This window comes from Chelon labrosus, assembly GCF_963514085.1.
Source record: "Chelon labrosus genome assembly, chromosome: 8".
Taxonomy (NCBI): domain Eukaryota; kingdom Metazoa; phylum Chordata; class Actinopteri; order Mugiliformes; family Mugilidae; genus Chelon; species Chelon labrosus.
In genome coordinates, this window is record NC_140358.1 from 12,399,368 (window position 1) to 12,421,225 (window position 21,858).

Here is a 21,858-nt window from a genome sequence, read left to right on the forward strand (position 1 = left end):
ATGCTTAGCAAATCATCTGGTGATAACAAAAATATACTCAGTAGCCCATTAATGATGCTTCCACTTGAGTCATGAAAGTCATGAAACAGATTACTACATAATTGTAAAAAAGTAAGTAAGTCTCACTAACAGTGAATCTGGCCTCAGAACTTTTGAAATGATACCGTTGGTAGAACAACAACTGAATTATTGCCCAGCCCTGCTTTTTATGCTGACTCGAGTGGATGAAACTGAGCAGTGTATTCAAATCTTCATGAGTCAAAGGTGTTATCCATGCAAATTCAATTACGTCTCCGGGTGAATCTTCTTGTAGTCATCGTGCTGTGCTTCATATTCAACACTAAGTCTAGTGAAACACTCTCTCTCTCTCTCTCTCTCTGCTTTCTCTCTCTCATTAATCATACCTTATAAGACACTCAGCCACTTCTGCTGTGCCACCCACTCCTCCATCCTCTCTGTGTCGTTATCATATTTAATCACCTGCAGTCAGTGGTCAGGCAGATCGCAGATTTGTGATGATTGGCTACGGGGGGAAAGTGGGTGGGGCCTCCACTGATGCATCATACCCACGAACCAGCGCAGCAGGACCGATCCTCTCTTGACTCTCCCTCCCCCTCACCCTCTCGCTACCTCTCACTGTGCCTTTCATACATACGCCAGAGCACAGACTGCAGCAGAACGCAGGGCCAGTAGGACTTTCCTCCTCATACTGGAACAACCGAGAAATCACGGAGAGAGTTATCTAGAAAGACGGAGACGTTATTCAGGAAGAAACCACTGATGAGTACCTGACGTGCAGGCTGCTGGTGCGTAGGTAAGTCTGTTTCCATCCCACTGTATATGTGTGTCCATGCGTGTGAGTTCACTGCAGAAGCAGCAGCACTGCAGATACACCGACCAGGGGCTCTGCTCATCCCTCTCTCCCCTCCCCCCACTCTTCTCCTCCACATCTCCTCTTCCTCCGTTGGAGCATCCATTAACAAGCAGGGACTTTACCCATTTCTGAGAGTGCGGTGCTACGTATGCTGCATGTGTGTGCAGGAGAGTAGAACTGGTCCGGCCACACCTGGACTTACAAACTGCTGGTTGGACGTGAGATGTGCTTGATGTTTCTTGACTCACAAGTGATCTGTGCGTTAGTGACTCACAAATCAAGCTCACCAATGGTAGTTTTTGAACTGTCAAATAATCCTCCTCCTGCAGGTTTGCATCTTGGCTCTCAGAAGCAGTTGTGTGGAATCCTAGACGCACCCATCCCTCCTTTGGGACTACCCCACTCGCTCTGTACCTGCCCCCCCATCCTCATTAAAGGATAGGATGCCCGGCTGTGCGCCCCGGTGCTGATGCAGCGTCGGCGGGCAGCAGTTATGGGCGCTGTGCTGGCCGGCATCCCCACCACCCCCTCCACCACCAATCTGCCACCACCACGCTGCCCCAACAAGACGGGCGCTCCCCCCAGCCCTGCTGATGGGCGAAGACACTGACGCCACCCCAACGCTCAACCACCGCGGCTTCCTCCCCGACCACAACTATGTGACTGAAGGTAAGAAGATGACAGAGGAGTCTGTCTATAGGATGTGTTTAACACAGACTGTGTGTTAAACACATCCTATAAGAAGATGTATTCATAGTGTGTGTTTAACTGTGACCCCATGCAAGTGTGCGTCTATGTATTGAACTTTTGGGGAGTGGACATGTGTGACACAAGTGTTTGTATGCTTGTCCACCAGACAAAACAAGCTCAGTACGGCTTCCTAATCCCTTATAAGCTTGGGTTGATAAGTATTCAGACAGAGCAACAAGAACTAGGGAGGAAAACATTCTCGTTTTTGCAAAATTAAACTATCTTAGCTTTTCTCTCCTCCTTCTCTCATACAATTTTCTTGTTTCGTGTGTTTGTCCTGCGCTTTCCATTTCAATTATTTTGTTTGTGCTTTAGTCGCCACTTTCCTATCTTGTGTAACACAGCTATTTTGTTACACTGCAGGGAAGAATTGATCTGGCCTGTGTGTGTGATTGTGTGTACGTATTTCACTGTTGTTATGTGTCTGTATGACAGAAGCAGAGCAGAAGAATGTTTTGTAGAATCACAGATTTTCCAGAAAACCGAGCCAGAAATTTCCATTTTTTTTTTTTTTATGTTCTTATGGTTCCTGCATGTTCCCTCTGTTGCTCCCCCCTCTTCTGTTTAACAAGTGCAGGTCTCAAATTGAATGCAATGCGTATCAGATCTCAGGAATATTGAAAAACCCAGCAGCACACAAACCGTGCAAACCGCCTTTGCTTTGTTTCATAAATCAGATGGATTATAACCATGGAAAACTACTTTCTGCTAATCTCAATAACACCTCTAATCTTACCTGCACACTGGCTCCCCTGTCTGCCTGCCTGCCTGCCTGCCTGCCTTTCACTGTCTGTTTCTTACCGCCCATTGTTCAGCACACCGCTAAAACCAGAACAGCGGATTATCATCTAGGGGTCGTGAACGTGTTACAAGCTCATTTGTGATCCTCGTCTCACTGTAGAAAGGGAATTATGCTTCCTGTGGCTGTGCTATAATGTAAACCTCTTCACACATACACTATACAGTTAGGGGAGACCTGTCGTGCTGCCTGTTGATTGTGTAAGTGTTTGAGAGTGGACTGTATTGAAGACTGTGGGTGTCTTTGTTTGTCTATACGTGTGAATGTGTTTTTTGTTTGTCTCCTGTATGTGTTTCTTTGTTCAATTCACAAAAAACATTTAGATGAGTGAGTTTAAAAAAAAAACTGTCTAACATCCATAACCACACATCCATTATTGCCATAGAAACAGTCAGTGATAATAAACATGCTGCTTTTCATGCTTGGCTAGTATGACTGACAGGTCGTCTCCACCCACCAATAATGGCAGTATTAATTATCCCACACATCCCAGGCAGACACAGACATTATTCAGGTTGAATTGCTGATAAGCTAAGGTGGACTTCACTGAATGCTATTGGTCTGAAAGAGCTGTGCAGGACATTGACCGTCTGAATGCAGAGGATGTGGGAGGAAGTACAAATTGAGCTCTAAAAAAAAATCAATCTTACAAGAATTCCCCTGATGATCAACTACAACATCTAATTTTCTGTCACAAATAAACAAAATATTTCATTACGTGCCTCTTCTCCCACATCCGCTCCGAACCCCTCCACCTTTTCCTCCTCATGTTCACCCCATCCCCCTGTTCTCCTCTACCCCATTTCCATCCCCCACTGTCCCCCTGCTCTTTCCCCATCAGTCCTCTAATGCAACTCACAGAATTGCCCGGTGCTGAAGTGGCGCATCTGCCAAACAATTATCCAACAGTGCTGTAAAGGCTGTGCTCAAACACAATGTGCTTGTGTATGTGTGAGAGAAAGACAGAGGGTGGTAGAGACAGACAGAGAGGGTGGTACATGTGATTTTATGCTTGGGTGTATTTTGTTATCTCCCGGGTGTTGCCATCTTTTTATTATTTGCCTGTTTTACATTCATGTTTTTGTGTATGTTTGAGCAAACAGTGTGTGTATTTTTTGTGTATATCTATGGGTGTGTGTCTGCAAGTGTTTTCTGTGTCTGTACGTGTGTGTGTGTGTGCATACATAATAGTGTGTCTGTAGATCTTCCCGTGGGGATTCCCCTGCCCTTTAACTCCTACAAGGGAGGGATGCTTAACCTCCCTCTTCCCTACTGTCCCTACTTCCCTCCTCCCTCCATCACTTACTCCCCTCCTCTCACTTCTGTTGCCTTCCAAATTATCTCCCTTTGCTTAGACACTCACCTCCAGCTGGAGTAACGTTGGGTTCAAGGATGGTTGAGGAAATACTAACAAAGTCTATATATTGACATTTGTGAGAGTTTTGTAAGTAAATTATTTATGAATTACCGTATTTTCCGGACTATAAGTCGCTCCGGAGTATAAGTCGCACCAGCTAAAAAATGCATAATGAAGAAGAAAAAAACATATATAAGTCGCACTGGACTATAAGTCGCATTTTTGGGGGAAATTTATTTGATAAAATCGGAGACCAAGAACACATTTCATCTTGAAAGGCAAGTTATAGTACTAACAATAGAACAACGGGCTGAATAGGTGTCTGGTATGTTAACAGCTATTCAGATAACTATAGCATAAACAACATAACATAACAAGTTTACCAAACTCTCGATCTCACTCCAAATCACTAAATCCATTGAATTCTTCATTCTCTGTGTCACTTCTAAGCAACTCCGCGAACTTCGGAGGTAGACGGCGCACCGCCGCTATTACGCAGGAGTAAAAGAAGTAGCAGATACTGGCACACAAGCGTAGAGTGCCCTCTCGCGGCTGTCAGTATGAAAATAACGAACACGTGAAATTATATATTTTAATATATAAGTCGCACCTGAGTATAAGTCGCAGGGCCAGCCAAACCATGAAAAAAAGTGCGACTTATAGTCCGAAAAATACGGTACTACATTTCATACGTAATACACACAACCCCATTATTATCCTGTACCACGTACAAAAGTGTCTAACATTAATGCTGCTGGGTGAAAATTTCAGGGACCTGAAAGAAACGACCTGGATTGATGTGTTTATGACAGAATCCTTTTGGATTTGAATATGTTTCATTAACCAGAGCTTGGAGAATTTGTCTGTGTAACAGGCACTTACAAGATTGTAATTAAATGCAAAAGAAATATATAGTGGACATTGTAAAATCCACAATAAACACACTGTACATCAGTTGTATTTGTACCTCTAATTAGGCGTCTATCTCTGTTCATCCTTCATGCTAACTTTCCCGCCAAGCCCACATGTGAATATTTCATGTTACATAGATATAATGTGATTATAAATGCACCACCTGTAGGTTTTCTTTGGTGAGTTCTCATGACCGAATGTGGTGATGTAGTAACTCAGTCCCTGCCCTTAACTTTACCCGTTACCTCTCCTTGCCCGTTACCCCTTCCTTCCTTACCCTGTGCTTCCCTGTTGCCCTCCTCCCTCCCTTCCCTTCCGTCCATCCTTGCTCCTCTTGCAGGGCTGCTCCTGGCTATAGCCTGAAGAGCTCCGCCCATCCCGTCCACCCCTCTCCACCCTGGAGTCCTCCCCCAGGATGTTGAGCCCCATCCAGGTGCTGTGCTCCGACATCACTACCCTTTCTCTGGAGCCTGAGCCGTTTGCCTCTTACACTGAAGGTGTGTGCTCTATCCTCTTCTATCCCAAAGGTCATATCTGTGTCACACTGCGCCACGTCACCCCAGTGTGGAATATGAGAGTTTGTATGTGTGCACCTGTGTGTAATACATAGTTGTGTGCGGCTGTATGGAAGCAGTGTGTGTTGCTAAGTGTGTGTGAGTGAGTAGTTTGAGTCAGGTGAATTCTCACATCAGTCTGAGTGTTATTAATATCTTAAACCTCGCTTTGTCTCTGTCTGTCTGCTTCATCTTTGTTCTGTATCTATTTTTGTACCTGCCTCTTTTTTTCTTTTTTTTTTGTCGCAGTCTTTGCCGTTGATTGTGAGTTTGTTTGTGTTTGATTTCTTTAAATAGTTTGACCTGATGACGCACCATCTCCTTCAAAGCTTAGCTATCTGACTTGTATCTAATATTAAGGAAGACACACACAAGCATCCACATCATAGATACAGATATGCACAGATTTCTAAAGACATCTATGCATACACATTTACGGATACAACTAACAATTATTTCCTGGAGTTACTGATTAATTGTGTGGTTAATAAAAAAAATAGGGAAGGTACTTGCAAACGGTTTTGTCTGACAGTAGTCCAGATATAGTCTACTAGTGCTCATGTGAGACACCTGCAAAAATTAACATATTTTTTGTGATTTGTTGTGATTTTTCTGCAAGTTGGGTCAAAAATTACTTAATTGTGCAAAGATTTTTTCAGTATTGATAAAGCGTCACATCATCAGGGTTTTCAATATCACCTGGATTAGACAGGGCGCGAGCTAGTTAAGCTACTGATCCCTTTACATGCTGCAGTGTCACTGGTGGAAAAACAACTAGATTTTTATAAATATGAATCATGCGTTGCCACTTTGAAATTTCATACAGTCAGAAGATGTTTTTGCCACGACTTTGAGCAGGATTTACAGGTGTATTCCACACATGCTGGAGCAGGCTCGGTTTGTGATTCTAATTGTTTGTGTCTATAAACATTAGGCTCACACCAGCACTGCTCCATTGTGCCGATGTGTGTTTGGGAAAAATGGCAGATTCCTGCTGTGCTGGACTTAAATCACTCTCTCTCCACACATGTGCACCTCCAACACAAACACATGCACCAGGTTTTTTTCACTGATAACTCCAAAACTGCAGGACAGGGATCAATTTAACGTCTCCCTCTGGCAGTCTCCCCCCTCATCTTCTTCGCTCCCTCCTCTCCCTTGCTCCCTTCACCACATTTATTTCTCTACAGGATAATTGAGTACACACACTTGTGCACACGTACACAGGAAATGTGGGGTGCTTGAGCTGCAGCATGCACACACACTCTCCAGCGCACATATACATCTCCTGCTGAGTGGGGGCTTGTCCTTTCTTTTAAGGACTGTGTGTTTTTTGGCTGTGCTTTAATGGTCTGTGTTTACTCAGACCTCAGATATCTATAATTGGGATTGTAGGATGTCTGCTTCCCTCTCTGGACCTATGGACACATTAACAAAAAAATAAGGAATTCCCCCTCCCTGCTCTTCACCACCACCCTCATCTATTTCATAAGGTTCCTCCCTTCCCCTCCCCTCCCCTCTCCTCACCTCCTCTCATTCTCCTCTTCTCTGCTCTTGTATTTTCTCAATTAATCATTTATTTTTTGCTTTATAAAACCTAAAAATTTCTGAATCTTTTTTAAATGTATTTATTTGACAATTATATTAAAGAGAAAATAGCAAATAGCTTAGAATTTGAAACTAACAACAATTGCTGCATATCTTAATTCAGTTGCAGTTTGTGGATTACCAAAGTTAATTTATTTTCTGTTCAAGACTCATTGATCATTAAGAAACTTTTGTCTTTAAATACCTGCCAGTTCATTTGATTGTTCATAACTTGTTTTTTTTTGTTGTTCATGTGTCGCAGGATTTAATTATGTCTGTGTGTCATTTTGTGTTGATATGTACTGTACGTGTGGGTGCATGCACTTGCAGTCACAGTGTGTTCCCTCAGCTTCTGCAGTGTGGCAATGACTCAGGCAAGCCTGCTGATGCTAATGGACTGTCTGTAGGAGACGGATTCAGCTAGCTTGATATACTGTAGCACACACATCCTCCCCATAACACAATGACTTACAGCTTGACAGCCTAACGCACATACACAGTGGACTGGACAGCAGTGCCTCTTGTAAGGGGAGAAGCACATTGCTCGTGATGGTGCTTGTTTCTGAGGTGGTTGTTTGTTTCCTTAGCGGTTTGTTTTTCTGTAGTGCTCTTTTAATAAAGAGTGAGAAAGAGACAGATGGGTGTGAATTTTGTGTGTGTGTGCGCACGAGAAGGAAGTAGAGAAACAGAGTTAAAGATGGTAGAGAGTAGACAGAGGACGAGACAGGAGAGCGTGTGCTCCATATTTTATTCAGCTGTATAGTGTGCTGCTACTGTGGTTTTGCTGAGCTTCACTCTTTCTCTGTGTGACTTGACAGGAGATGCAGTTGTAAGTGTTCAGACAGTCACTCACACAGGGATCGTCAAGCATACACATTTGCTGTGCGTCATTACGTGCACCAAAGTTCCCTGGTGTGCTTATGTGTGTTTGTGAATTGTGCCTGCATTCACAGAGGGCCATCCTGTGTGCATGCATTAATCGTCTGCATATCCTCAATTAGGACCATAGCGTCTGCTCCATCTCCTGGTGTTAATTTAGTCACAATGGTTAGTGGACAAAACTGCAGCAGCATAATTATTTTACCACGCTCCTTCTTCCTGCGAGGATTGGATTGATGAATCCCACTTCCTCCTTCACCAGACTTCCATATACGGCGTTACGAGTACCACCGCTACTGGTTGGCTGAGCTCGTTGCCACGACAACCCCTACTCACCGGAGAAACCCTCCACCGCCTCCGCCCCAGTGCCTCTTCCCTTTACCTTCCTTTCCCATCCTTCCCATTCTTCCCACCACCAGCATCACCACCTCTATGTACACGCTAACATACAGCCAGGCAGCAGAGGGCTGTGGGGGAGGGATGAGAGAGGAAGAGAGCTGGATGTGGATAGACAACCAAGAAGAAAATAAGACTGAAATGGGGCAAAAGAGATAAATTGGGGTGCAAGAGATGAAAGATGACAAAAGAACCTCTGGGGGTAGAGGGATAAGAGAAATCCTGAATAATAAAGGAGCCACTGCAGCGCCTGAGCGTTCAAGAAACAGTGAAAGAAAGAGTGGAAAGATTATAGAAATAAAGGTTAGCAGTTTTGTGTGTGAGGAACAGAGTGAATCAGGTTGCGTTGGTGGAGAGACTGAAGATCAGTCCCTGCCTCTCCTCATCATAAAATCTCCCTCTCCCAAGGCCACCACAAAATAGGCACGGCTACAGCTTTGAATCACTCTGACTCAATAAATACACTCTCCACGCTCTATTTTTATTACAGTCTGAGCCTACTGAGGACGACGTTCTGTTTTATCAAAACGAAGCCCAGTGGATTTTTAAAGCTAATATATGATATGTTTGAAGGTATTATTTGCCCATTTGGCAGTGCAACAGCAGTTGAGATTTTGCACCAAAAATATACTGTCTATATCTATTATACTATGTACTGTATAATCAGGGCAATTGAATGGGAGCTTGATTGCTTTGAATATAATTGAAAATATGTGTGTTACCTACTCAATGCTAGGTCACTAGAAGGTTACATGCACATAATTATATAAACAATGTTTTGAGATACTATTGCAGTAACTGAAAGACAGATTTAAAAAAAATAATTGCACTTTTGAAAATGAATTGGATGACATCTGTGAATTAAATTTGTAGCTAGCAGGCCTGTCCCGCAGTTTTGTAAGGCCAGCAGTTACTTAGCTTTGTAAAGAGAAAGGAAATTGGGGGGGGGGGGGGGGGGAAACCTCCCTCCTTACCTCTAATGTGTTTATTTTGTGCAAAATCAAAGGGGGAAAAGGAAAATAGTGGTTTTATGGAAGGTAATATGCTCATCTCTAGGTGCAATAACTTTCTGGAGTTATGCTGGTTGTCCAGCCTCTTAGTGGGATGGCAAGGGACCAGAAGGCAGAGAACCATTCCTTTAAAATAACTTTATTTGTAGTGACTCATTTAATCAGTCCGAAAGAAAGATGCAAATTAAACGACTGACTTATTCCCCACGTACTGTATCAGCAACTGAAGGGTTGGACAGAAAACTGAACCAGTCTTTCCTACATGATTATGAACTGTGTTAATGGGCATTGTGTGAAGACATAAATAAATGGGTAAAATTGGATAAAGCAAGCTTGAGAGTCTGTGCATTTGTCTAAAGTGTGACTGAATATTATGATTATCCAGTCATCGCCATGGTGATCAGCATCATCACCAGCTGTCTGTCCTTTGTATTTGCAGCTCAGTCCTACCACGGATTGGAGACGTCAAAACTAATCTGAACCCTGAGCTCACCTCTGTCAGTAGTGTTGACTGTTTACATATTTACTCACATAAATTAGGTTTCAGGTGACTGAGAAGGCTGAACGTAGGAACATAACAAAGGAATAAAAATATTGTTGATGGAATGTATAAAATTCCTCCTTTCACAGTCATAACATTCATGATCTTAGAAGTTCAGTGCACTAGGTGGCTTAAACTTGGGTGGGTGAAATAGCCTGTGCTTACTTGATATAGCTTCATATCAGGTTACCTACATACTTCCTTTCTTTCTGTAGTCACTTTGCGAAAGGTTTACAGATTCAAGTTTGCCTCTAGGACAACTTTGTCTTCAAATAAATATTTACGACTAAATCTTCAATCTGCTGCATACAAGGACACTGAAAGGAGGATAAAGAGACAGGACAGGGAGCAGATTACATGCAACATTAAACCAGATTCAAGCCTCGGTTGTCACACTAACATGCCCTTCATTAGATGACACAACCGAGTGCTTCCTGTTTCACATTTTGTGTGTTGTGTGATGCAGTGAGGGCCACTAAAAGCACTCGTATAGACTGTGTCTGTATCATAAATGCTAAGTGGTTGATTATGTGCTTATTTTACTGAGAGTTTGTTGGTCACAGAGCTAGTGGTGGAGACATTGTCCCAAATAAACTACTATACCTACTGACTCATAATGATATTATTTAATCACTAATACTGTTGTTGTGCATGCATACACTACAGCCATTGTAGAGCACATACTTATCCCTGCACAAGGTGAACTCAAGTGTCACTGTAATCTTGTGCGTCACTGTCTATGTGTCATAGTGGAAAGCAGATAACACCTGTGTCTACACTGAAACAGCTGTGTGTGTGTCTTTTTGATTCTCTGTATGTTTTGATGGGCACATGTGTCTCTTTAATGTGTTAAAGAAAACAACTGCGTTATATATTTGTAAGTGATCAAATACTTTTTTATTTTACATAGTAATTTACATTTAATTTAATCCAATTATATGTTAATGCAGTGACTGATGGTTTGGTTTAATAATTTAGAGTCAGGAAAGTGTTATAGATAAACAATGATGTGTGGTCAATTAGCTAATGTCTACACCCTCTCCTTTTCCCCACTCATTTCTCCTCTCATACTACATTTCTACTTTACTCGCTCTCTCTTCCTTCCTCTATCTTTGGCTTTATGCCTTGCTCGCTACAGCTGATATCATCTCAACTGTTGAGTTCAACCACACAGGAGAGCTCCTGGCCACAGGGGACAAAGGAGGCCGTGTGGTCATCTTTCAGCGGGAACCAGAGGTAGACATACACACTGATGTCTGTGCACACTCATAAAATATACTCAGATATACAATTTTTCATTCCAGCTGTGATGAATGCACTCTGTTCCCCTCCAGCTGCTCTCTAGATTGGTTGATAAATAGTTGATGCCCCTGCAGTATTAGAGAGTGAATCATGTAGAGTCTATGCCATGCTGTTTCTTACATGATCAAGGTTAAGGTTACTGAATCCAGCACAGAGTGGTACATTGCATTGTGATTGTATATGTAAGCAAGTTTTGCTCCCCACACTATTTCTCTAATTTCCTGTTTTACTATGCGCAGAGCAAGACTGAGCCATTCTCCCAGGGAGAGTACAATGTCTACAGCACCTTTCAGAGCCATGAGCCCGAATTCGACTACCTTAAGAGTCTGGAGATTGAGGAGAAGATCAATAAGATCCGATGGCTGCCTCAGCAGAACGCAGCACACTTCCTCCTTTCCACCAATGGTGAGAGACAACCCCCTCGCACACACTAACATGGGAGCTGTGAAAGAAGCGATGTGATTGATTTATATTGACACTATACATGAACCAGTTTTATTTTAGCCAACAAGCCTAAGACAATGTTGTTTACCATAACTGTTTCCCATGCCGAATGGCTTCAGTGGTGAGGGTTAAGTTTAGGATATGAACACGTGGGTATGACATTATTGTGCTTCATTATAACTGCATTGCTACTGGTCAAGTTGGAGTTCAGATTAGGTGAAAGCAAAATAGCGTGGTTTTATTATAAAATTCTCCCAAGTGTTACTTATCCATCGAGGCATGCGTTGTCAATTCTGGGCCTACAGTTGTGCCACTTTAGCAGATTGAATTTGTTATTTTCATGTGAGTTAAGTACATGAAGTAATATAGATTTTTATTTGAGTTTCTTAGGTCTGAATTACATTTTCCCATGCCTAAATAGGGAAGAGTCACTGCTTGTGTTGCATTAGGATCTGAGCATGTCTTGCTTGGCACAGAGCTCCCATATTACAGTTTACATTCTGAGTTTATGGCTATATTGGAGGACCTATAGATTTTCCCTGAGAGCCCTGTTATTGATTTCTTTGAGTACTATATTATTTATAATTGAGGGTATGAAAAATGTAAGACCTGCTTCAGCAGTTTATGCTGCTAAGATGCTTGCTGTCATTTTTTGCCAATATTATACAAAGAGTGCGAGCTGTCTGTCAAGCCTAACAATTTTGAGTGGGGCGTATTAGCGTGACTATTTTGTGATATTACTTTAAGCTTTTAGCTTTGATGAGAAAAAGTTTAAACTCTATTGTTTGTCTACGATCATTCTTTTTATGTGATACAAGCTCTACAGATAAATTCCTCACTTTGAATAATTTCAGGCCATTTCATTCATAAGTTATACTGTACCCCCACATTATATCTGTTATCTGATCAGTGAATGTCCGTGTTTGTTTCCCAGATAAGACTATTAAATTGTGGAAGGTTAGTGAAAGAGACAAACGGCCAGAGGGATACAACCTCAAGGATGAGGAGGGTCGCATCAAGGACATCTCCACAGTCACCTCCCTACAGGTATCTATCTATCTATCTATCTGTCTGTCTGTGTCTGTCTGTGTCTGTCTATGTCTGTCTGTCTGTGTCTCGTGTAGTTGGCCAATAAAACTGGGTCAGTGGGTACAGATGTGTTTGCATGTGCAAAAATGGGTCACTGGCACAAGGTACATGTGAGTGTGTTTAAGTGTGGGGGTGGTGAATTCCTCTGTTTCCAGCTACACATAGCGTTATTACAACCTCTCTACCGGATCCACATTAGTCAGTTAGTAGGTAAAGCTTAGTGTAATCCGTATGCATTAACTGTGATGTATGCTCTTATGCAACGTGTTTGCCTTTGATAATGCTGCTGCCATTTTGCTGTGTGCAAGCAATGACAGTAAGCCATGGATCCAAATGTAAACATGTTTTTGGACAAAGAGTTGAAGATCCATTCATATTAGCTTTAAGTCAAGCTCAGAATTTGCTCTTGATCCTCTGGCAAGCAAGAAAGTCTGGGTTATAGCAGTACTGTATTATTGATGTCAAAGGGAGTAATTCATTAAATATTCATTTATGATCCAATAAAATGGCTTCAATTTAATCTACACTCTGTATCTTGACCATCTCTCTTCCTCTAATCAGTTACAAGTGATGTTAAGCTGCTCTCTCGTTCTGTCTTTTTCAGGTGCCAGTGTTAAAGCCCATGGACCTGATGGTGGAGGTGAGCCCTCGGCGAGTGTTTGCCAATGCCCACACCTACCACGTCAACTCCATCTCCGTCAACTCCGACTATGAGACCTACATGTCAGCCGATGACCTGAGGATCAACCTCTGGCATCTGGACATCACCGACCGCAGCTTCAGTATCTTTTCTGGGTTGTAGTAAACATGCATAATGATCACAAGAGAAGAAGACAAGCACCTATTTATACAGTGTTGCGCAAGTTCACACTAAACAAGAACTAGTTCAAAGTTCAGTTCGCACAGATAGAAGTGAACCAGTTCAATTTCATAGTTAACATTATCAGTTTAACATTAAAAGTTCACGTTCATAATAATCCATTTTTGTTTTTTGTTTTTTTAAATGAGCAGCTTCGAGCTTGTTCAATAGAATCTCTGACCTGCCCATTCATCCCCAGCCCATGATATTTTTTCCGCCGGGATCTGTGCTGCTTTTTTGAATAACCACTGACTGTATATATGAGGAAATAACTCAAATGTTTGTGTGAATCAGTTGCTTCTGCGGTGCCGGAAGCGACTTCTCTTTGGGCTGCACCAGCCATGCTGTAGGCCGTAAATCGCACATCGAACAGCTGTCGTAAAACTTTTTTTTCTTTTTTTTTCCCCTGAACTTGGGTGAACGTCGTTATTTCCCTCCAGACTGAGCGAAACTCACGTCTACGCTCACTCAAAATGATGCGTTCAGTTCACAGCTCACAAAAATATAACGCCATTCATTGAACACATTCATGCACATGTGTATATATATATATATATATGCAGTCTTCTAGGTATGAGCGTGAACACACATGCTAAAAACACGTAGGAATAGATTTATTGAAAGCACAAAGATGGCGATAATTAATGCATACATTCACACATACATGCTCAGTAATCAATCCCTGCCCACACACTCACACACACACATAACTAATGCCACTTTGTTGTATAAAGAAATGCACAAAGACACACAGTTTGGGGGGAGGGGGATATTATTCTTGAGAAAATGTATCTTAATGAATAATTCAGAGGCTGCATAAATATTTCAGCCCCTTTCTGAGTTTTAATCCTGCTCAATAGAACACAGTACATCCATGACCTAGACAGGATTTAAAATATTACAATTGATCTGAATATGGAATTACGTTTCTCCCAACAATCCCCCCGAGATATGTTTATATTGGTTTGTTTTATTCCTGCTATAAATTATTTAAATTGTTTAGCCATTTACATACACTTGTGTTTTTAGGTTGTATGTAGATCATAGGCCTGTGTGGGAGTCCATATAAAATAAAGCACAGTTTAATTAGTTTTTCCTTCAGTCTGTTAGTGATTAAATTTGATAAAAGGATGAATGTTGTAAATTAATGGATGAATGTGTGTAGTGTGCACAGCAGTGGTGAGTTGTGGAAGGTAAAGCCAGTTCAGACTAAAGGACTACTCTTTGTTGTTTCCCTGAGCGATACTGCTTTCTATCAGACATTGTGGATATCAAGCCAGCCAACATGGAGGATCTGACAGAGGTGATCACAGCGGCTGAGTTTCACCCCCACCACTGTAACCTGTTTGTGTACAGCAGCAGCAAAGGCACCCTGCGTCTTTGTGACATGAGAGAAGCAGCACTGTGCGACAAGCACTCCAAATGTGAGTACCCCTGCTGAGAGAGACGATAGAGATGTACATGTTATGTTTCTTTTTAGATATAGTTTGGCATCTTCAGAGGAACTTTTTGCTGCTTAAAATTTTAGATAAAAGTCAGAACCTTTTCAGACAGACTTTGATTATCTATAATTACTTATTCTGTAGTGGGGATCGTGGGGGGCTTGAGCCTATCCAAGACATACTGTCAAGTATCCCGTTTTGGCTGGGAAAGTCCCGTATTTTACCCTTCTTTCCCGCCGTCCTCCCATATTAGTATTTTCCCGTAAATCTCCCGTATTTTAACCTGCGTTATTAAAAAATAATAATACCCCGGGCCCGGGCGGAGTAAAAAAAAAAAATAAATTAAAAATTCCCAATCTGAGCTCTGTCACTAGCCTTGCGATAACTGCCACCTGCAGTAGCCTACTACAGGTACTGTAGGTGGCAGTTGTCGCGAGGTTAGTGTGTGACGTCAGATGATGAGTGACAACGCGAGAAAAAAAAAACAAAAAGATGGATGACGGACGCCACGACAGAGAAGACACTCCTCCTGCCAAAAAACCAAAACCCTCAATGTAAATAACTCAGTCATCAGCAGACTGAAGACCAGCCATCCGTGATTATTGTTGTTGTGACTACTGAGGTCAGGCACACCTGGATTAATCAGTTTATCCAATAATGGCAGACAGGAAACAAAGGAGCTGGCTGAAGTTCAGGAAGTAGTGCAGCTGTGCATAAAGCCAATTGTAGTTTATAAGTGGTTGACAAGTGGTGATTTTAGCTTTCTTGTACACCTGTCTTAAAATGTAAGGGATACTGGAGCTTGGTTGGGGTGGTGGGACTGCTCGCGGCGGGCGCCGGAAAATTTCCCTTATTTTCAAATCGAAAACTTGGCAGGCATGATCCAAGGTGCTATTGACAAACAACTGTTAACACTTTCATGCACAACTATGGCCAGTTTACAATCATCAAAAAATGTATACGTCTTTGGGCTATGGGAGGAAGTACCCAAAGGAAATCCACAAAGAGGTCTCAAGTTTGAACGAGGAACAACAGCACTCCAATGCACTATGCCACCCCTCGGGCAGCTATGAATTTCAAAATATAGAACCCATTACATTTTTTTTTTTTTTTATCCCTGTTCTTAACCACAATAGCAACGTGGTTTCAGAAATGACAATGTTGGTTCCTCACGTTCATCCAGACTGAAATATCTCAAAGGCTATTAAATGTAATATTCCCAGAGGATCAGTCTTAATAAAACTGGTGATTCCTCTAATGCTACCATGAAGTTCACATTTGTTGCTTTCAATAAAATTTCTGGACAGTGTTTGGTTTGATTGTCATTAAATTTGTTAAACACATTCGTGACCCCCTTAGGACAAAGTTTAGCCACTGTGTCTATATTTTTCATTTATCACTAAGATCAAATACAGGTTTCATTTTGGTTCATAATGGAATGCCTGTAAACCCATATCCACTCATTACAATTTATCTGTAATTGCTAAATGTTGGAAATTCCTTTGCAGAGACTTACTGACTTCGGGCATCTTATCCATCACAGTAGATCATTATTCATATTTTGCTGCATTTATATTCCATTTGTAGTTAATGAACTCAAACTTGCAAAACCTCAGATATGTTAATATACTGAATGAGTGATATGCTGTAAAATCTAAAGTGTAATAATATTTCTTTCTACCTCAGGTCTGTTCTTTCATTAATATAGAACACGCCAGTTTCTCTGTAAATCTGCTGTCCTTCAGGGACAACAATTCAGTTTGTGGTACATTTCTTTTTCTTGTATTTAAGTTCCATGGTTTCCTAACTTTCTTTCCTTTTTTCAAACTTTTTGTTCCCAGAGCTGTAATTCAGATGTTTTGTATTTGATTTACAGCTTTGACCATGAGTCACCAGTGCAGTGTCCCTGTGCAAGCTGCACTCAGCAAGCTGCTAGGGCTTTCATTCTTATTTGTTACATTCAATTTTTAGGGGACATTTAATTGAACTATTTGAGAATGAGTGACATTTATACACAGAATTATTCAGACAGCATCGCCTTTACAGAAAGATACGGATGTTTTCTGTATGGTCATATAGAGGGGAGAAAACATAAAGACACACATGTTTCTCACATGTTATTTGTCTCACCCTCTCCAGTATTCGAGGAGCCAGAGGACCCCAGCGCCCGCTCCTTCTTCTCCGAGATCATCTCCTCTGTGTCAGATGTCAAGTTCAGCCACAGCGGCCGCTACTTGCTCACCAGAGACTACCTGACTGCCAAAGTCTGGGACCTCAACATGGAGAGCAAACCCCTGGAGACATACCAGGTGTGTGAGTGACCATGTGTGAAAAGCACGAGTCTGTTGTATAATACATACAAAGAAATACCAGTATGAATATATACTTTTATACCAAACTACTATATTGAGAACTTATTCGGGGAAAGGAGCTAATTGTGGTGAAATTAACTGATAATTAGAGTTGAGCAAGCATTCATATTTTCGTTATCAGCAGTTTTCTACAACTTTTTTCTGTTGAGCTTTAATAACATGAACAGTGCTCATAATCCAAAGCCTTGAAGTCATAACTAAAATAGGAGAAGCCTTCCTGATTCACTGGTGTTCCTCAAGTAGAGTTGGAGAGATTAATAGTACTGAACCAAACTATACAGGAGATGTGTTGGTACCGAATGTTCACTTACTTGATGCATATGTTTCTGACTGAAATCACTGTTGTGTTGTCCGCACTTCTGGGTGAGTAACTGTCCCTTTACTGAAAGAAGACATTGTCATCCTTGAAAATGTGTTATTGAAGACAGGAATGAATCATGGGCAGAATGTTGCTTCTCACAATCAAAGTACTTACTGATGATTAGATTTTTTCCAAACCCTTTTAAGGATGATTGAATTGATAACAGGCCAGAGAACGCTCTTCTCCTTATCACTGCTGAATCACCAGAGACCCTTGGTCTGGCCAAAGTGTTTAACTTTGGACTATAATCTCTAGATCTACGTTAGTTCTGACAAATACATTTCTACTGTTTCTAGTGCTGCATCTGTATTCACCATAGTCCATACCAGCTGCTGTTTGTTTCTTTATGTGCGGTGGTCTCTTTATCAAGTCCTATTTCCAGTGTGTGTTTAGTATTCCTGCTGCAGGCGTGTGGGTGAACATGTGTGTGTGTGTGTGTGTCTGCCTGACGTTGGAGGGCTCGTGAGGCAGCCTGGAGTGGGCGGCTAAGACGCACTGGAGCTATTTATAGGCCGCCGAACCTCCACTCATAAAGTAAAACGGGAAGGAGGGATACCTTACACTGTGCCTGACACCTAGATCTGCAATGCAGCACAGGGAGGGAGGACGAGGGGGAAGGAGGGAGAAGAGGGGTGAGGGTTTGGGAGGGAGTGTGAGGACGGCGTGAGGAAAGAAGAATGAGGAGAGTAAATGATAGGATGAGAGAGAGAAGGATGGCAGAGGTTGCATTATACAGTGGAAGGAAATACTGAAAATAGTTGGAATTATTAATGTATTTTTGATGAAGATTTTGCTGTTCATAAGAAGAATCTGCTGATGTGCAAAAATGAGTTCTTAAGGCACTTAGGATCAAGAATTGTTGATGTGCATTAAGGCGGAACAATTAACAATGTAACTTAGAGGAATTGTCTATAAATGAAGATGATTTATTTTGGGGCTGCTCTCTCTAGAAGCGGGTGCCCGGCTAAGATGACTCCACAAGCACAACGCAGAACGCTGAGTGAGGTAAAAGAAGCAGCCCAGACTAACAGCTAAAGGCTTAAAGCAATCATCGGAGCTGGTTGGCATCTCATGATTGGATGGGGCACTGAGTCCACGGCAGGACAGACACAGAGAAAGCAGCTGTTCTTCAAAGTGAACCATCAATCAGAGGAGGCTGGGTATTATGACAAGGAAATGAAAGAAAAGCAGCCAGTATTCCTCCAGTATGTTGTTCAGATCTGACGCTTGTTTGGGGTTATTTTGTTGCCGCTGTATATAGGTAGATGGAGTAGACTGTAAGAAACTGGAGAGAGAGGGGATTTCAGGGTTGTACTGCTATATATGTGGTAATATGAAACTCTTATTCCTCCTAGATCATGACAAATATACGTAAATTCACGTGGGATGAAAAAACTAGAAAAAGACTGTATATCGAGCTTCAGCTGACACAGTGTCATTTCACCCTGTGAGGATAGACCCAGAGGGAAAAACTAAAATGTCACCAGGTTTGATGTACAACCGTGAGACGACCTCAGCTTGACCGTTTATTGATTTCAAGGCGACTGTTGATTGCTGACTTTATGCAGAATGTGAACACCGTAGGGCTTAATGCAGAGCACAGGGGTTGGAGGAAGGTTTCAGCCCCTTGCATCACCGAGCAGACACAGTGCTGACACAGACGAGGAGGAGGAAAGCACAAGGGAAAAGAGATATTAGTCAGTGAATGGTGTGTGTGTTCACATGTGTGTCTTTATTATCACGCCCTTCGTGGCTGTGATGATATAGAGCTGGATGTTAATAGACTTAGCGGTATGGAAAAGGAGTTTAGATTAAAATGTCCTCATATTGCTGAGGGCCAGTGTTGTGTCTCATTAGTGTTGCCTTCAGGGAGGATTGTGTTACTGCTTTCACACATTTAATGTGTTTTGTCTGCGCTGAACTTAGTATGTGTGGCATGTGTCCTGTACTCTGCGTTCTATTTATAGTCAGAGTGAAGCAGCTGTGTGCTGGACTCATTTTTAATCATATCTGTGTGTGTGTGTGTCTATTCCTTCAGGTTCACGATTACCTCCGCAGCAAGTTGTGTTCCCTCTACGAGAACGACTGCATCTTTGACAAGTTCGAGTGTGCCTGGAACGGCTCAGACAGGTACCTAATGTTTCTGAATGTGTGGTGTTTTTGTGTTTCTGTACCTAAAGCCTCTATGAAACAAAAGCAGTTTGCTCCAATGACCCGAGCAGGTCTGATGCATGTTAGAGCCAAGCGCTCAAAGAGAGATAAAAATGAGTGTATACCTCCAAGTGCAGGATGAGTCATAAACATTTGTAAATAGTTTTTCACTAAATGACTCTCTAAAATACCAATAAGAATACGGATAAAACAACATTTTTGTCAGTGTTGGGCCAGATACTCATTTGCAGGTGACCTATAGTTTACAACATATAAAAACACTGATATTCTGAATTAGATTTCATGAGGACTTTAATGTTCAGAAACTAAATGTCTCAAACACACATAAAACTGGTGACGATGTTGTACTGCATATCATTTATAGTGCTGTTAATGGTAAGTAAATGTCAGTTCACGCAAATACTGCTGTTGACCTTATAAACTAGTTCTTTTAAAACGTAACTGAGATCAGAGGATCATCTTTCTTGGGCCCTAGAGATGGAGAATGTCCAGTCTAAATATCTTAAACAGCGAGTGCATAGATTTCAATGAAATTTGCTTAGAAAATTAATAATCTTTAGAAGATGCATCCTGATAATATTTGCAATCCTCTAACTTCCTCTGGTGCCGTCACATTGAAATCTAAATGTGTCAAATACCCAATACCTGCAACATCAGTGAGCGTCCTGCTAGCCTGATCTTAATGAGGAAATGTCAGAATGAAAACATTCAACCATAAAGATGATTTAATAACCTTGCACAGTTATCATGTTAGCATTTAGCACAGCCTCACAGTCTTGTTGTAAAGTTGCTTTTTAATTTATAACCGTGCTGCTAGCTCAATTTTGTTTTAATTCAGTTCTGCAAATATATCTCTAAACATGAAACTCAAACTGTGTACCACAGATCTGAGTGAGGAGAAAAACGTGTTTTTGTAATTTGTCCTCTCCAACTTCTGCTTGTAATATCTGGTTATGAAACACTCCCAGTAGCTATACCTGTTCATCCTTTTACAACATGTAGTATTTGAGCAAAAAGAGAAAATCTAAATCTTCAGTAGTTACTTTATCTGTCCTCTCCTCCTGCTCTCTTCAGTGTGATCATGACCGGAGCCTACAACAACTTCTTCCGCATGTTTGACCGTAACACCAAACGCGACGTGACCCTGGAGGCGTCCAGAGAGAGCAGCAAACCCAGGGCTGTCCTGAAGCCGCGGAGGGTCTGCGCCGCCGGAGGAAAGCGCCGGAAGGACGATATCAGTGTGGACAGCCTGGACTTCACCAAGAAGATCCTTCACACGGCCTGGCACCCGACGGAGAACATCATTGCCATCGCCGCCACCAACAACCTGTACATCTTCCAGGACAAACTCAACTCTGAAATGCATTAATGAACGGATGTCAACAGTGGATACAAAGTTTACACACCTGCACACGCAACTATGCCAGAATGTACACATTGTCAGACACACACATACTCTGTCACGTACCCGGGAAGATGCCTGAAACACATCCCCCCTAAACACACACACACATATACACACACACACATCTAGGTCTACAGTTTCACTGCTTCACCTCCTCCTCAGCCTCCCAGAACTGAAAGGACCTAGACAGGGCTAGAGAGGGAACAGGCTGGATTACGAAATGGATTATGGATTTCAAAATTGTCCGAACAGTGGATTTGTTGATTGTTAGCGTCTGGATTGTTCTCGATGGTGTGTTGATTGCTACAGCTCAGCTTCTGGGGAGGGTTGATCCCCTCCCAGACTGGAGAGACGTTTACACGCGTGTGTGTCTTTTTTTATTATTATTTTTTTATTTCTCCTCCACCACCACCACCTCCTCTTCCTCCTCCTCCTTCTCTCTTTATTTGTGTGCTGGAGCAAAGCCTATTCTTATCCCATGCCCACTGTTTTGTGTAACAATAACCCTTTGTGGTTGTCGACCAGCAGCACTGATGAGAAATGGGGCATTTATATAACTGGTTGGCTGTTTGATTTCAGATCAGCCGTCCCTCTTCAGTTTTTGTAACTTCTCGTTAAATGATGTTGATGATGGTAATTATGATGATGACGTAAATTGATATGTGTGACGTTTAAGGATGAACTCGGGACCTCCTCATAACTTAAGGTTACTGGTTCAGGAGAGATGACCAACAACTGGGCTGCGTTCAGTGA

At 42.0% G+C, this 21,858-nt stretch overlaps 1 protein-coding gene across 3 annotated transcripts; it reads left to right on the forward strand.

Annotated features, from left to right (window-relative positions):
• Nucleotides 1-1,447: 1,447 nt before the first annotated feature.
• Nucleotides 1,448-21,463, forward strand: LOC311491695 (serine/threonine-protein phosphatase 2A 55 kDa regulatory subunit B gamma isoform). Of its 3 annotated transcripts, XM_084549695.1 has the most exons (10): nucleotides 1,467-1,543; nucleotides 5,033-5,189; nucleotides 10,798-10,895; nucleotides 11,201-11,366; nucleotides 12,340-12,452; nucleotides 13,099-13,276; nucleotides 14,613-14,777; nucleotides 16,935-17,104; nucleotides 19,567-19,658; nucleotides 20,775-21,463. In XM_084549695.1, the coding sequence occupies exons 2-10, from the start codon at nucleotides 5,108-5,110 to the stop codon at nucleotides 21,067-21,069; spliced, it is 1,359 nt and encodes a 452-aa protein (XP_084405821.1). In that variant the 5' UTR covers nucleotides 1,467-1,543; nucleotides 5,033-5,107; the 3' UTR covers nucleotides 21,070-21,463. The 3 variants fall into 3 exon arrangements, with proteins under 3 accessions (XP_084405822.1, XP_084405821.1, XP_084405820.1); XM_084549696.1 differs by lacking the exon at nucleotides 5,033-5,189 and having other exon boundaries at nucleotides 1,448-1,543; XM_084549694.1 differs by lacking the exons at nucleotides 1,467-1,543; nucleotides 5,033-5,189 and having other exon boundaries at nucleotides 10,489-10,895.
• Nucleotides 21,464-21,858: the final 395 nt, after the last annotated feature.

Excerpts from the sequence above, each read along its gene's own strand:
- LOC311491695 (XM_084549694.1), top strand. The coding sequence starts at position 10,686 with ATGTCTACACCCTCTCCTTTTCCCCACTCATTTCTCCTCTCATACTAC. Across the intron at positions 10,896-11,200 it reads TCTTTCAGCGGGAACCAGAG|AGCAAGACTGAGCCATTCTC; the intron begins GTAGACATACAC and ends TACTATGCGCAG. Across the intron at positions 17,105-19,566 it reads AACCCCTGGAGACATACCAG|GTTCACGATTACCTCCGCAG; the intron begins GTGTGTGAGTGA and ends CTATTCCTTCAG.